Consider the following 17,244-nt stretch of genomic DNA (forward strand, 5'->3'; position numbering starts at 1 on the left):
TCTGCTTGTGCTCTCTGTCATTATTTTTCTCTCTCATATAAATAAGTCTTAAAAAAATTTACAGTGAGATTAGACCAAGTGATTCATTTATAAGGAACCTCGAGAATTAAATGTAGTTGACTTTCTACTGACTAATAATTAAGTTTAGAAATGTCCACACGCCTTCTGCATGTGGGGAAACTACCAAGTGGGAAGAGATATTTTTCACCTTAAGGCCACAACGATTTTACAATTCCTACTACAATGTTAGGATTTCGACAGACTTATCTAGCCTTTCACCAGCTGTCATATTTTAAATCAAATCTGTGGGTCTATTTTCCCTGCTGCCTTTGGAGCCTACATTCTATCTCTGTTCTTCAGCTCTGTTTGTCACGCAGGGACACGTGTATTAATGCCAGTCTACCCCACAGGGAGTGCTATAAAAATGAGTATGTTAAGGTCAAGGGCCGTCAACAAGAGAAAAGCACTGAGCCTCATGAATGCTGCTTGAGAGCTGGCTAAGATAGCGGGGGATCCCAAAGTTTGGGGGGACACGGGGACTGAGCTTGTGAAAACTCTGTGTGAGGACAGTTAGTCTGGCTGCGGCATGCAGGATGATTCAACAGAGGGAAAGACAGAAGAACGAGGACCAGCGCCAGAGACCACCACAGCCAGGAACTTTAAAAGGACGTTTACAGATGAGGAGTTTGGTTGCTTCTATGTTAAATGTTCTCCCTTAATTAATGGGAAAAGCTGAAACACTACAGAAGTGTAGGAAAGTTCATAATTTTATTTGTAATTTCAACATGCTTAGAAGAAAGATGAAAAAAATCAATCAAATTACTTGAGCAATTGGTATATACATGGAGGAAAAACTCACACCACAGACAAAAAGTAATCTGAGACTGAAGTATGAAAGCTAAAACTACAGTTTCTGGAAAAGAACAGAAAAATGTCTTTACGACTGAAAAGTAGACAAAGATTTCCTAAACAGGACACGAAACGCACTAATCATACGAGAAGAAATTCATACTGCGTTGGACCATGTATGTGAGACTGCGTATCTCCGCCCAAAGACTCAAAACTAGAATACATGAAGACTCACAACTTGACGAGAGAGAGCAACTCAGTAAAAAGTGGGCAAAAGACCCAACAGAGATCCAAATGGCCACTAAGCATATGAAAAACTGGCGAGCAGCGATCCCGAGAGACCGCCGAACTTCTAATGAAGTTACGTGTGGGCCGGGACCCAGCAAGTCCCCCGCTAAGTGTATACCCGAGATAAATGAGTGCATGTGCCCCACAAGAGTCTTGTATAAGGAAGCCTACAACTGGTTGATTTATAACAGCTCCAAACTGGAACCTACCTAAGATCAACCTACTGGTGAAAGGAATAAACAAAGTGTAGAATGTCCACTACAACGGAAACCACAGAGCAAAGAAGAAAAACCACTGACACACACCACACGAATGAGTCTCAGACATTATGTTGAGCAAAAACGTGAAATAAAAAAGGAGTATATATTGTTGATGCCATTTATGTGAAATTCACAAACAAGTCAAACTCATCTGTAGTGACAGAACTTAGAAGAGTGATTACTCTGGGGAGTGGGTATCGGATGGGAAGGGACATGAGGAACTTTCTGGGATGATGGAAATGTTACCTTCAACTGGGTGATAAATATTCTGCTTTATCAACTGCACAGGAAGTTAGGTCTTTGAGATCTGGGCAAGTATGTATCTACACATAAATTAAATCTTAATTTTGCACAGCATCACAGGATTTCAGAGCTAAAGAGAGCTTAGTGAGGATCTGGCCCACCCTTTCCCTTCCACAGGTAAGGACACTGGCATCCAGGTCAGGGGTTCATTCAAGGTTACACCCTGAGCTTATACAGCCTTCGGGAGTGGAGCCAGGAGCGGAGGCGGCGCCTACCTAGAACACAACAGGCTCTTCTACCTTCTACCTTTTGGCCCTCTTTAGGACAAACCTTTGGCACGTGAAATTTTTTTAGTTTATGATTTCCAATTACAGCATTATAAGGTATTAAACTGGGCATTCCGTTCAACGCAGTACATTACACTTCCTGTAAAACCTTCTTCTTACTTTTCTCGAACTGGAAGAACAAACAAGTGAGCAGGGAGCTCCGGCGCCCTGTGTCCCCACCATCAGTACTAACCCTGAGGAGTTCGGAGGCTTAGCAAACTTCCCGTGGATGGATTTTTCTACCCAAAGGAGAGAAGAAAGGAAACCTGTAATTATCGCTGGCAGACCCTCCCAATGAAAGACAGGGATGTCCTCTTGCAGGGGCCCTTCTGCTGTCGGCTTCAATGGGACGCTGCTGCAGACAGGACATAGACATCCCCAGAGGCCCTAACAAGGGAGACCAGCCCTGGGGAGCGAACTTACCTTGGGAGTTTGGGTGACTTGCTAGCTCGGGAGATTTTGGGGGATTTCTTGGCAGCCCAGTCGTCACTTAGTTCCACGTCGCTGGAGTCTGAGCAGTTGCAGCTGTCCAGCATGGCGGAGATCAAGCCGTTTCCGTAGATTTCATCTGGTGAGACACAACCCACAGATGCTGGAAAGTGCTATCAGTTAGGCCCTAGTGAGGATGGTTAGCACAGGAAACTATGGGACAGACCGACTCTTTGGGCCAGCATTCTAAGTTCAGAAACTTCTTTTCATTCTAAGTTGAAAGAGAAAGGACCAGAGTACGGTTTCCCTTTTCCGTTTTTATGCTGTAACATTTCCTAAGCAAAAGGAGGCAGTAACTTCTACTGTTATCAAAACGGGCCTGAATTTCATTGTCTCTGGAATGTACAAAATTGGGCGCGTTTACTGTGCCAAAAGTGGGAACCTCCCAGCACAACAAGCATCCATCTGGGTTCATATGGGTTTGCAGGCAACTGGAGAAGCCAGGCCAAGCAAGGGGCTTGCTTACTCACAGACGCCCCCAAGATCCTGCTTCTGAGCGGGGGCCTGCTAAGGCCCCTGCGGGTTCCAGGCCTGCTCTGGACTAGTGACCTGACAAGGTCGGGGCCGGGGCAGGGACTCCCAGACGTTTAAACCGGCCTGCTTTGAGTGGAGGCTGGAAGGCAGGCCTGGGCAGGCACCCTGTCCCTGGCAGTCCTTGGCTCTGCGGGGGTGCCTGAACAGAAGCTGCTGGAGTGTCACTGCTGGTCACCAGGCAGGAGGTCTGAGGACCTGCGGCGGAGGACAGCGCGCACGGAGGCTGGGCCATCACGAAACTGCACTGCAGAGGAAGGTCGTGTCTGACCCCTTCCTCGAAATCCCTTCTCCCACTCCTCACATCCCTTCATTTCCCAACCCTGCTCTGCCCTCACAATAGGAAGCCCATCTTCCAAATCACTTTCTTTTATTTTTTAAGATTTTATTTATTTATTTGACAGGCAGAGATCACAAGTAGGCAGAGAGGCAGGCAGAGAGAGAGAGAGGAGGAAGCAGATTCCCTGCTGAGCAGAGAGCCCGATGTGGGCCCGATCCCAGGACCCTGAGATCATGACCTGAGCCGAAGACAGAGGCTTTAACCCACTGAGCCACCCAGGCGCCTGCAAATCACTTTGTTTTGCTGACAAAAGCCTCATTCCTTCAAGGCCCCAAGAACCTTGCCAAGTTATAAAAAAGCTGAACTGCTCAACTGCAATGAAACCATTTATGGAATTTAAGTGACTTTATCATTCAAAAGGGCTGTTTACATTTGAAAGGAGGAATTTGCTAAGGTACACTGTAGTGTTCCTGAACATACGGAGGGGACATCTGTGAACAGGGACCTGTCTGAGGGCCCTGGAGGCCGGGAAGCTCCCAGGAAGCACCGGCTGAGGCCCACATCACCCTCTTCTTAAATGACTTCCTTATCCGGAGGCACGACCCGTGAGGACAGCAAGCTGGGGTGGTGAGCACCTGCGTTCGGTCAAGTAAGAAGGTTTAATTCACGTGCCCCGAGCAGCGCTTTACATCACGCAACTGAGCAGTCACCTGGGGCAACGACACTTGGCCATGAGTCCTGCCAGCCGTGTGAATGCACAGAAAGCTTCTGCGGGCTTGTGAGCCCAGAGCCAGCTCTCAGCCTGAGGAAACTCAGTACCATGCTGTCCACTCAGCTCCCAGCCGGTCTGCTAACCCAGGAGTTCACAGCTGCTCTAGGTCACACCATTTGCTTTTGTTCTTGACTCATGTCTTAATCCAACTGGGCGGCTATAACAAAATGCCACAGACTGGGTGGCTTATGAGCAACAGAAACTTCCCTCTCAGCTCTGGAGGCTGGAGTCCGGGATCAGGGTGCCGGCGACGACTCTCTTCCTGGCCCGCAGTCGGCCACCCTCTCGCTGTGTGCTCCCGGGCCCTTGCCTTAGCGGGTGCGTGTGCAGAGACGGAGCCCTCTTGCTTTTCTGGCAAGGCCACCAATCCTACTGTCAAGTCAGGACTGTACCCGGACAGCCTCATTTCACCTGAATCACTCCCTAAAAGCCTGATCTCCAAATACGGTAACACGGGAGCTGAGATAAGGGCTTCGACGTGTCAATGTCTGGGGGACACAATTCCACCCACAGTAATAAGCTCTGACAAAGACTCCTTTTAAAAACTGGTGGATTTTTACTTAAAAAAAACATGCTCTCATGTATGTTCTCAACTATAAAAACACACACCGGTCACCCAGAGGAGTGTGTGCATTCAGCTGCCGGGAGAACACGTCCAACAGCGGGTCCCAAGCTTTGGAGCCTGACTGTCCGCCCAGCAGTGGCAGGTGCGGACGCGGCGGCCTCACCGCAGACGCACAGAAGGAAGCTACAGGGCAGGTGTGGCAACCTGTGTTCAGAGAAATCCCCCAGGTGATCTGCGGGAGGTGGCCTGGGCCCGCCTTCTCAGAAGCTTCAGAGCTGATCAGCTCACGAGAAGCTCCCGGCTTCCCGAAGTCAGTGCCGTTCCCGCTCGGAACCCACGGGCGCACACTGTGTGCGGGGCGGTTACTCACGTTCCGCCTCGTGACACAGCTTTTGTGTTGGTCTTGAGGTTTTCTTGGTATTCTGACTGAACTTCTCAAATGCTGTCTTGTCACCCAAAAGAGGTTTCTGAACCCCCTGGAAGCAGAGACACTGGGCATCGCCCCACAGCCACAGGAGACCCAGAGACCGCGGACAGAGGGAGCACAGAACACACACTGTGGGCCTGCTCTGCTTTATAACTCTGACTCTTTTCATTACAAAAATAAGGCATCGTATTCCCCAGAGGATTGCCAGCAATTGAGTCCATCTGTGTTTGCCATGAGCTGGATGTGAACGTACGGAGGAGCAGGTCCGGGATGGGGCCAGGCTCACAGCGCGGGGCTTGGGAGGTCACAGCCTCAGTGCCTACAGCTCCCCCGCCTGCGTCTTCTGTCCTTCTTCTAGGGAGGAATTTATGCACCTGGGACAGAAGCAAGCTCTTCCTGTCCGTTCCCTTCAACATGCTACCTGAGGGAGGTTTCACAGACTTGAACACAAGCGGGAGCCTCAGACACAACGACCTCCCTCCGTGAGATGACCACGACGCACACCTTCCACGCCTCACCCTTTTCGGGCATCACTGGTCACCACCGGCTCCTCTCCCCGCCCGTTTAAGGCCAGTGGCCACTGCTCTCCTGTTCTCCTCACTTCGCCTGCCTGCCTCCTCGGCTTCTCTCTCCCTCTGTTCCACCCACCACCCTGGCAGCCTCCGGTTCTTCCGCTCACTTCCTCTGCTTTTGGTACTGGGTCTCTGCATGACTCAAAAGACAAACAAATGGACGGATACCCAATTTGTTAAAGCACAGTTTTACCGCTTTCAGTTTTACACTGTGACACTGACCGCAGACTGCGGCCCCAGACGCCGAGCCAGGAACGGAGACCGGACAGAGTGGGGCAGCTACACAAAGTACCGGAGTGAGCGAGCACGCCAGGCTGGACTGTGACACTAACACGTCACCGCACCTTCGGGGACACGAGGGGCAGGGCCAGTCTAAGAGGCAGGAGAGACAGGAGGAGAAGGGAAGTGGAGAGCAGCAGGCACCCATGAGACAAATCCCTTTCCAAGTCAGGCGCTCGCCAGGCCCTGGGGTAGAGAGAGGACTCAGTGACCCTGTCCAGGCCCTTAGGACTCGGGGGCAGACAGAGCCTGGCCCAACAAGCACCACGGGCCCTGCGGGACCCCAGCAGCCCGAGTGACAGGCGGCCGGCCCAGGAGGCAGTGTCTCTCCCTCTGCTGCAGGGGCCGAGCAGGACTTCACAGGGGACAGCAGCCCATGGAGCTGGCAGGTAGTGCTGGTGGGGCGCAGGGGCCTTGCTTAGGACACTGGGCAAGCACCATGGTGCAAAGACAAGGAGCCAAGTCCCTTTGCTCGGGAGGCTCCTGGTCTCAGATGGCAGAGGCCGAGCGAGCAGCGCGCACCCGGAGGACAGGTGAGTAACAAAGACCGGTGTGGGAGAGTTCTTAGAAGGGCAGATTGAGTCAGCATGCCAAATCTTTATGGATGAGCAAGGAATTTTCCTTGGTAATCAGCTAAAAAGCAACTCACGGTGGATTAGAGAGGAATAGAAGTAAGATTCTAGCAGGAGGCTGAGGAGTAGGCTGAAGCTCTGAGAATTTTAGTTCTATCCCTGGCTCTGGGAGGGCAGAGATGCACCTCACTGTGGTTTTCAAGCTGGTCTCAAAAGTGCATTAAGGCCCTTGATGACACCTGATAAGTGACTAAAAGAAGAATCTACCGTTTCCAGAGAGCCCGGGCCCGCCTCCCCGACAGAGCGCTGACGTTTGCTCTATCCACGGCCCAGCCACACGGAGCCTTGCAGAATGCTGTTAAAAACCCAACAGAAAGGCCATTTTAAGAATCATTAACTTCGATACAGTGTTGGAAGTAGGGTGGCTTCGAGGACCTTCCACGCTAGCCGCAACACAGGCTCACGTTTCATACGCGGCATTGTCCTCGCACGGTTGTCAGGAAACCTATTCCTCAACCTCCCCTGAGAATGAGGCCTTAGTGTCTCTGGCGCGGAGCCCACCTGATTTGCCATCCGTCCGGGGGTCCATGATGACGAACTCCGGCCGCAGCTTACTGACGCGCCGCCCCTTGAGGATGGGCACGAGCCCGCCCAGGTACTCCAGGTAGAGGGTGTAGCACGGACCGCCCACCTCCGGGTCGTCCTCCGTGCGCTTCATGGTGCAGTGCAGGCGCTCGTTGCCGGCGGAGGGGTAGCTGACGAAGTCTCGCATGTTGTTGGGATCTGGAATTGGGGGCTAGAGGCAGGACGTGGAAAGAAAAGAGTGCAGATGTCACTGAGAAATGCAACAGAGCACTGGCTGCTAGTTCGGGGAGGCCTGACGACGTGATGTGGGACAGCGGTTCTCAACTCGGGGTGCACGGAAGACTCCCCTGGGACCTTTGAAAAAAATACCTAAGCTAGGACCCCACCTCTAACAATGAATTCAGAGTCTCTGTGTATTTTCTAAAAACTCCCCATGCAGTTTAATGTGTAGCCAAGACGGAGAATCCCTGTACACAACCGAGACGGTAAAGCAGCTTGAGAAACATCACAAGATTCTAAACTGATGTTTTAAGAAAAAAGTCACCTTGAACGAGTGCACCCGACACTTGGAAGCAGAGACAGAACACGAAACAGAGAGCACAGGCAAGAAAGTCAGGCGCGGAGGCCCCGAGGTTGGGGGGACACCTGTCTGCACATGAACAGCCTCACCAAAAACGGACAAATGTCGAGTCACAGTCCACATAAAGGCCGAGTGACAGCGAGTGCAGGGCGGGGGACACGCCAGGACAGGGTCCAGTCCGACCGCTCCCGGAACTAGCAGTGGAGCCCGCTACCCCAACTTCTGGGAATGGGCTTCCCACTCTTCTGACGCATCTGCCGGGGAGTCAGGACCGAACACGGCAGAATGCTCATCAGGAATCAACCTCCCCTATCGCCTTTGCCACGAGGAAGCTCAGGCCCCTCACACAAGGCGAGTCTCTGGCGCGACAGTGGGGCCAGCGACAGACGGCACTCGGAAGCGGTCATCAGCCGGATCCTCCCGCCGAGGAGCAGACACGACTTCTGCTCGCCCGCTCTGGGATGCCTGCCGGCCTTCTCGGACCCTGCCCTCCTCGGGTCAGCCGTCCGGGCAGGGGAGCCAGCAGGGGGAGCGTGGAGGGGTCTTACCTTGATGGTGGGGGTGAAGGCGGTGGAGAGGTAGGAGCAGAGGCGAGGGGGCAGGGTGAGCTTGCTGACGTCCTTGTCTTCCCGCAGGGCGCTGGCGATGGCCTCCTGGCACAGCAGCTGCAGGCTGGACACGCGGTGCTCCACGCGCACCACGTACAGGGCCGGCCCCGAAGCCATCAGCAGCCGCGAGTCCCGGTGTCCCCAGCAGATGGAGACGATGGGGCGCTGCGGGGAAGTGAGGGAGGCGACCCTTAGGCTCTGCTCTTGTGGTGAAGCACAGATCACGCACGAGTGCATCAAGCAAAACCAAGTGACCTTATAGTTTCCGAGCATACTGGTTTTAAAAAAGTATAACACACAGTGAAATACTACATCACAGAAATTCAGTATTTTCATTGGAAAACAGGTGCTCAGGCCAGAATGCAAAGCACTGGAACGGTTTTGTGCAGTTTTTTAATGTGTATCATCTCATTTGATCTGGTGCCATAAACCCTAACTTAGCTCTGTATGATGATGTCTCTACCGGAAGACGCTTTTAGCCTGGGGTACAGTAACCCACACCCCTTACTGAGCTCTGGCTATCTGGATCCCCGAGAAACCAGTGGCTGTTCCTGTGGCTTGGGGAGGTGGTACGGAGGTAGACCAGACAGCCGGTCCCTTCGGTCGTAACAAGCTGCATTTTAGAGTGACATCAACACTGGTCTGCAGTCACGTGCCATGTGACCTAGGGACTCTACAACCCTGGGAAGTCTCCCATGTTCTCAGGAGTAGAATGGGAGCTGTGAGGATTAAAGGAGAGGGAAGATGTCAAAGGTACTTCTGAGGCCTATCACAGGCTACAGCTACAGCCCACAGACGCTGCATCGTCGTCCTCCTTGGCCACCCTTGAGCTATGGCCAGAGGAAGAAAGCAGAAAGCTCTCGAGGAAGAGGACAGTGATGAGGGGACATAGAGCTCCTGCGGGGACTGCTCAAGGGGGCTGTGCCACCACTGCTTTGAAAAGGCAGGCCAAATCCAAATAGGCAAGTCAGAAACTAGCTGCCCGGACAAGACACCAAGGCTCGGGGGCACCAGCTAAGTGAGGAAGCAAGGAAGAAAGGAGGAGGCAGAGGGCTATGACGGGGAAGCCGCAGGAGAACTGGTTCCTTCTGGTCCATCTGGATGGGGCTCTAATTTAGGGAGGTCTTAAGGGGCTGGCTGCAAAGATCAGAAGTGGGTTGTCAAATCAATCATAGGAGTGACAGGAACAGAATTTTCATAGCACTTTAGTGACAAACAACAAGATAAAAGGAACAGATGAAGACATTTGCTTAAAATAGCCTCCAGGGTCAGCTAATCCTGTTTCAACTTCGAAACAGAATGCCAGGCTGAAGATACTCCATCTTCTCTTTCCATCTCTGTGAGCCCCGGCAGTGCGGGTTGGGACCCCAGGCGCGACCCCCTGGCGGAGGACCACGGAGCGGGAACTCAAGTGTGTGGGCCTCCAGATGGGCCTCCTTACAAGAGGGTCCCACCCGTGGGGCAGACCCCACAGAGTAAGGCGCACTCACGAGGGGAGACAAGACAGACAACACACACACACACACACACACACACCCCGAACGCGCCGGTGCTGTCATCAACCCCCGGAAGTGCAGGTCACATATTTATCCTTCTGGCCCCTCTGTCCTGCTTTTCATAGTAGCAGTTAAAATGTTCTGGGAGGATCTTACATAGTTATCATTACGGTCAGTATGTATCTCACATCTTTGTAAAAAGGAACTTAAACCACGTACACAGACTTTCAAAGTGGATGAAAATTCTCTCTTGCAGCTTCACAACCAATCACAGCGGCTCACCCAACCCTCTCAGTTCTGCCGTGGGAGAAGCACGATTCTCAGTGACCTCACCAGGAGCCCGGGAACCTGCCGCTCGGAGAGGCTAAGGACAGCAAACACCCGGGAAGCCACAGTTCTCACCCGCTTCCCTTCAACCCCACTGCTTGTGCGCCTTCCGCAGGGGCTCCCTCCTCTCCTGTCCGGACACGACACAACCGCCTGAAGAGGGCAGAATGTCCCACGAACCAACCGAACCGTCAGTCACAAGCAGAATAAGAGGCCTAAATTGCCCCCTTAGTCCATTCGATCAAGGCACTTTCATTCAGAAACAGACAGGACATGCCTGCAGAAGAGGCAAACAGGAGGACAAACAGGCTGCGTCATTAGCAAATGGACAATGACCAGAACGACTCTTTACAGCAGAAAAGAATCTGCAGGTCACGTGGGCACAAAAGCAGAGACAAATTAGCCCAGAAATACTGCTAGGTGCACCAGAAAGCAAAAGGACAGCCCTGTCTGGAAGGAGGGGGAGGACCGTGCTCCTGCTCAGTGCATGGCATCCACGAGGAAACAGACTTCTCCACAGGGAGGGCTGAAGGGGTTGGAAAGAGTGAAAACCAGAACCCAGGACCCTCCCGAGAGTGGGAGGTATGCGGCAGCCTGAGGACGTGATAACCTGCGGGGGCTCAAAGGGAAAACTATTATCCAGAGCAAGGTTACCGGGAAGTACCGAGACTACTACTAGGGACTGACAGCCAGTGGCTGGGGTGAGCATCACCTACTTGTCCGCGCCAGTGATAGTCTGTTTCAGTAAAGCGGGGGAACACATGCTCACGTAAGTTGTTTCTGCAGCATATACTCCATGGAAGATGTTAAAGTAGCAGGGGCGCCTCGGTGGCTCAGTGGGTTGAGCCTCTGCCTTCGGCTCAGGTCATGATCTCAGGGTCTTGGGATCGAGCCCCGCATCGGGCTCTCTGCTCAGCGGGGAGCCTGTTTCCCTCTCTCTCTGTCTGTCTCTGCCTACTTGTGATCTCTGTCAAATAAATAATAAAATGTTAAAAAAAAAAGATGACAAAGTAGCAAAACAAATACTGGTACCTTTCTATACTAAATTTTAAGGCTGTATCAGAGAAGCAAAGAAGGATTTACAGATAGTGAGAGCTGATGCTCTTGTCTGAAGGTTCTGAGGTCTCCCTGACGTGGGGAAATTGATCACTGTTAATTCCCATCGAGTAGAGGAGGGCGGCAGTGGGGCCCTGGCCTCAGGGTACCTTTAAATCCTGTTAAGTCTGTAAAAAGGCTGCACCATGTATTTCAAAGTTGTTAAGAGACTATCTTAAATGTTTTTCCCACAGAAAAAGAAACGGCAATCACGTGTTGTGACAGAGGTGTCTGTGAACCTTTGATGCAATCCTGCCGCACTGCATAAAAGCACCGAATCCACACTTGCGTACTGGACATTTACACAACCTTCATGTCAACTCAGCAGAGCTGGAAATAAATAAGAAACCACACAGGAAATCCTTTTATATCTTTCTAAATACCTTTATACTGTTCTTATATGTCATCTTACTTTTTTAAAGTCTCATTTCCTTTTGGTGCTGAGTTTCCTGTGCTGGTTATGGGTACTTCAGCCTACAAAGCCCTCTACACATGTCCTGCTTTGGAACGAACCAGACTCAAAGTGGAGGTAAGCGCACATGCCCACAGACATGGGGTGTGGGGTGTCTCCAGTCCGCTGCCTCCCAATCCGTGATTTCTGCCCTCCGTCCCCCAGGGTCTGCAATGCCGGCAGAGCACGAAGCCACGGTCTGCCCGCCCACAGCCCTCGCCCACGGAGCGCCATCCTCCCTAAGAACTGCCCACCGGCCAGGCCTTGCTGCAGCAGGAGAGAAATGTACCGAATGTTTAATTCCGGTAAACCTGGAACAGAAAAGGGTGCACACTAACGCAGCAGCTCCCACAGATAATGCTTTTGTTTGAACAGCTGCTGTCTGCTGGGGAAACTCAGCTGTAAATCTGTAGGCTTACTCTCTTTCTTGAATCACACAAAATGACTATTTTTAGAACTGATGGCTAGAACTGTGAAGTTGGTAACATTCAAATCTTAGTTTGTGTAGGGGAGTTCACATACTTTGCATGTCTAAATCCAAGGCAAAAGGACAAGAAAATGAGCTACATTTCAGGGAGCGTTAGTGTGGTAGAAATCTAGTGCTTTGGTGAGTCTGATGGCACAAGGAGAGGTATTAATCAGCTGGAGAGATGCTATTTGTATGAAGGTCTGGCGAGCGGTTGTCCCCTCAAGGACCGCCCTGTCCCTCCGTCTGATGCTGAGCCGCGTGAAGGAAGCAGAAAAGTCTGCTCCTCGGACTTCCTCGGCTACAGCGCACAGATCGTATCAGTAAATGGCCGGTTTCGGCCCCTCCGGCACGTGGAGACACGCCACATCCCTCCCCGCCTCACCTCCCGCTGCTGGACAGTGCGCCCCACACACTCAGCCAGTCACACATCCAGGTAACTGTCTGGTACATGCACACAGTGGGGAAGGGGAAGACACATTCTGAGTGTTGGGGACTGATACTGAGAGAAATAAATTCCCCGTCTTCACGGACCTGACACCCTGAGGTGGGTCAGGGAGAGAGATGCGTATCTTAGTCCCTCCGACGGGGACTACCTGTTCACGTCAGGTGGTGAAGAAGGGCAGGATAAGGGGCTTGAGAAAGCAGGAGGGGGTCGTTCAGACAGAGGGGAGCAGAGAAGGCTGCTCCAACGAGGTAGTTTCAGCAGAGGCCTGACCGAGATGGGGGAGCTTATTTTCAAAGTTTCCTCACCGTATTGCTATATTTGTATCTGCAGTGAGTTGCGTGGAGTCCTCTAGAAATTTAAGAGGAATAAAAAACAGGATGATCTTTCCATATTAAAGAGAAGCTGCTCAAGCAAAACAAAAGACAACAGACAAGAAAAGGGTCAAAGCCAGCTGTCCCGAGAGAAGGACCACGAGGCCGTCTGAACCCAGTTTCTGGCCGACGAGGGCCCTGGGCTGACAACAGAGGATGCGGCCCACGGAGGCATCCGATCCTCTGGGTGTCAGGGGGCCCCCTGGGCCTCCCAGGCCTGCAGCTCTCCCCCTCCGATTCTGTCTTAGAGGAAATACATTCTAACATCTAATATTTGAAGAGGATGTCTAATGTTGGTACAAGTGTGTACAAAGGGAATGTCAACTGTTTGTACAAGTGTGTACAAAGAAGAAAAGCCTTCCAGAACAGTTCACTCTTAAAACAGACCAAGTTCGGTGAGTGGTCCCCATCCAACTGTGTCAGCTAGAGCCGCGGACAGCTCCGAATGTTACGCTCTGATGATTCGGCCACTGAGGCGTGGCGGTAAAAGCCAGCGCAGCATCCAGGCGCCCACCTCTCAGTTTTAAAAGGACACACCGTTCTTGCATTCTGAAGCAGACAAGCTCAGCAAGTACCTTCTCATCTACTGAGAGCAAACGGGGGAGAAAGCACTCCCGCGGCAGCTTCATCAGAGCACGTACAGTGAGTCCTCAGTGAAGCGGCGACACCGACCTCGGCTAACGGGACTCCTGGAGTCCAGAGTCGATGACCACAAACGCAATCTCTCATTTCACTTTGTTTCCACACCGCCTCTCCCTCTCTCTTCTCTCTTAATTTTTTTATCCAGATATCTTACATTGACAACTGAACCTTACAGAATACACGTCGACTCCTCCAACACGCCTTTCAGGCAAAAAACATTCATGAAGCTAAAACAAAACCAACCAACCAGCCAAGCAACCAAAACCCCAGGCCCAAATTACTGCAGCCCGTGGCGTCAGTGGGTAGCACTAACTCTAAGAACCGTCGTCAGAGTAACAGATATGCAATCACATATAGCTGGTCACAGAAACAGCTAATGAGGTAAACTGCAAAATTTTACAACAGGTAGAAAGGAAAATAAATTGCAGTATATTTTCTTATAAGAGCTTCAGCCACTAGCCTTGTTGTTACGAGTAAATCAGGAGAATCAATTTTAAAGCCGAGGCTGCCCCAAGTTTGTGCCCAGCAACGGCTTTGTACGCAATAGCCTACAATCTAATTAACTTAGAAATAAATTATCCAATCTAAATTGCCTTTAGTTCTTTCTATAAACAGCCCAATAAATTTCCTAACTTCCTTCCTGCTATAAAAATGTCCCTGCCTTTGGACAATTTGAATAGCACAGCACAGATAACATGTGATTTTAGAATCATTACAGAAAAAGTTAGGTTGGTGCTACCTGTAATTAATGTTGTACTTGATTTTTAATAGCATCATTATTTAACTTAATGTTATTGAGGAAATTTTTTCAATGGTTGAAACAGATCCTCAAATGAAAAAAAGAATAATTTATTAAAATGCTGAGACACTATATGGTCATTTTTCCCCAAAGGAAGATCAGCTAAGCTCTCTTTTTATCCTTCAGGTCCAAACAGTGAAAAATTCAAGACCTGTGTTAGTTTCACATTATAGCTGATGAAATCGTCTACAATGGTTGAGGCCATTGAGCCTCTACCATATTCTAGGCACAATGACAATCAGAGAAATGAAGAAAATGTGGTGTTGACTTCGAGAAGATAAGACAAGTAGACGGAAAAGTATAGTAAGTATGAGAAATGTCCAATACCCCAAGGGGATGCTTCACAGAGAAGAGGGGTCACAATCGTTGGCAGATTTACAAAAGGATGTGACTGCGTTGGCCTTACGGATGATGGATTTCCCCACGCTGAGATGGCAGGGAAGGACATTCCTCATAGAAGGAACAGAATGCCAGCACGGAGGGGTGCCCTGAGTCAGAAAGAAGAGTGGACAATGCTGAATCTATCTGGAGTGTGTTTTGGCACTCCAATTCACAAATATTCTAAGAAATGTAGAAGCCTTATTAATTCAGAAACAGCTGGAAATTCCTGTCCTCTCCTACTTGTCTTTCAGTTAGGCTAGGGACAGAAAGTTAGCATGATATCTGACTGAGAAGTCACACAACTTAATGGTTCAAAGCATCAACAGAAAGAATTAAAGAAGCATATGGTGACAACTGTCTGCCCATCAGTCACACCAAGCAAGTATTTACTGAGCACCTACTATGTTCCAGGCCATGCACTGGCAGTTTGAGCTCCGTAAGATGAAAAAAGTCTGGAGATGGATCAAATAATAATGTAATACTGTTCATGCTACTAAAATGTACACTTAAAAATGATTTAAAATGGTAAATTTTATGTTATGTGTATTTTTTCACAAATGAAAAAGATATATTTAAATAATGAATGTTCTCATCTAATTACAAATTTCCCCAAATCTGGTATACCTGCCTCTTAGAGCTGAGTAAGGTTAGGATGTGAGTCTCTAATGTGTTATCTCCCCTGTCAATCCTCAACTCCCTGTCAGACCTGTCTCCACTACACCCCGCTGAGACTCTCATCCCCCATGACAGCTGATCCAGACCTGAAGTGAACTGGTCTAAAGAGCTCTGGGAAATAAAAACAAACAGGAAAGGGCTACCTGTGCATGCTCCCCTAAACATCTTTAAGCTTTCTTACCTAATGTTTAATAATAATTCAGTTCAGGTGTAAAAGTACATTGTTGCATTTAAAAAAAAAAAATCAGAGCGAATCAATGAAGACTCAGCACACACGTCTGTAAGTTCCTAATTTCCACCTGGGACTCACGATAAACACCAGTTCACTCTGCTCACTCACGGTCCACTCTGTTGAGTGGGGCATGTAATGAAGTATTCTGGTTAAAGGCAAAAACTTGTTCCTCCCTGATTTTTTCTGGTTTATACTCCATAATTTAATTAAGGTCAATTAGAGATTAAAATCTGTTGACGAAAATTACAGTAAGCACAACCAAGTCTCTCACGGAGCCCGGGAGCCTACTAACACAGGGAAGCACTGACACACATCCTTACTTGCACAAGCGTGTCCAGAGTGAAGATGTGCTCCCCGCGGACATTGTAGAACTTGACCATGGCACTCTTCAGAAGAGGGCCGTTGGGGAGCTCACCAAGCTGGGTCTGCCGTTCCATCCCAGCGACGGCCAGGAGGTCTCCCTGGGTGCACCACTGGGCCACCACCTCTGAAATCACAAAGACGACGGTCAGCATGATGACATGACCCTCCCTGAACTTTCAGCGTTTAGAAAACAAAGCTGCCGAGCAAATACAAGGTGGCTCTTCCCCTTTTCCTCATGAAGACAACAGCTCCCGTCCGTCTGCAGACAACAGACTCTATAAACACAGCGGTCTGTTGCCCGGACAGGGAGTGCGGCTCCTCTGAGACACAGCTCTGGCAGATAAAAGTGCAGCCGCCAAAGCCAGCACACTAAGTATCGAGCCCCAGAACCAGCACGACTGAGAGCACAGGTAAGATGACCCAACCGAGGACTGTCCAACCAGGCTTGAGTCCCCGACCCCAGCAGTGACTCTGGCGTTTACAGATGCAGAAAGTAGGTCAAGAGCAAAGTCCAGATTTATATTCATTTGATTTCTGTGCACGAATGGGCAGATAAAGTTCAGATAAAGGACATAACTGCCTACAAGGCCCCTGACTTTTCTTCCACACTGGGATGTTGTGGGGGCTTAGAAAAGTAGATAAACACTTCTGGTGGATGGGAGAATTGTCGGAAATTTTCACCCTGGAGATGTGACGCCCACCTATAAGCCGTTCTGTACCTCTGAGAAATGGCTGTGAAATGGTTTGTCTAATCCCAACGTGAGCAATTTACTTACTCTGACTGCTCCAACAAGCTACTGGCACTATTAAGATTTACAGCACGGTTCTTCCCCATCAAGACCCGAGAGCCCCATCGGGCTCATACAGAGATGACGGAAATCCAGAGCTCAGAGGCCTCTCTGAGCCAGGCTGGCTGGAGCCTAAAGGTGCCCAGTTGCGACAGGACATGCGGCAGAGCCAGGTCTAGAAGCCAGCAGTGCCGGGGCTCCGGCAGGTCACACGTGACCCTTCTCTTAGTCACGTCACCTTCTGAGGTCACCAGCTCTCCCCGACTTCCTCGGAAGCCTGGACAGCGGTCCCCGGCACACAGCGGCTCTCCGGACCTAGGGAAGCGAAAGCCTGCCCGCCAAGGGAGCCGCTGGCAGGAGCCGGGGCCGCGGGAGCAGAGGGCTGCGCGAAGGCATCTGCACTCAACTGCGGAGCGCAACGACTGTGCCATCGGACAGAGGGAAAGCACCAATTAAAAGAGTTTTTTCCTTCTTCTTGCAAAAG

General features: G+C 50.5%; 1 protein-coding gene across 5 annotated transcripts in view; it reads right to left on the minus strand.

Moving 5' to 3' along the window:
- The window catches only part of TULP4 (TUB like protein 4), a 233,455-nt gene that overhangs the window by 15,050 nt on the left and 201,161 nt on the right, over nt 1–17,244 (minus strand). For all 5 annotated transcript variants that reach the window (XM_046004540.1, XM_046004537.1, XM_046004541.1 and 2 more), the window contains 4 exons: nt 15,930–16,096; nt 8,167–8,391; nt 7,015–7,249; nt 2,390–2,534 (listed from right to left, as the gene is read on the minus strand). In XM_046004540.1, coding sequence (XP_045860496.1) covers nt 2,390–2,534; nt 7,015–7,249; nt 8,167–8,391; nt 15,930–16,096 — 772 coding nt within the window. The remainder of the gene's footprint in view (nt 1–2,389; nt 2,535–7,014; nt 7,250–8,166; nt 8,392–15,929; nt 16,097–17,244) is intronic.

Source organism: Meles meles, chromosome 5 (genome assembly GCF_922984935.1).
Source record: "Meles meles chromosome 5, mMelMel3.1 paternal haplotype, whole genome shotgun sequence".
Lineage (NCBI taxonomy): Eukaryota > Metazoa > Chordata > Mammalia > Carnivora > Mustelidae > Meles > Meles meles.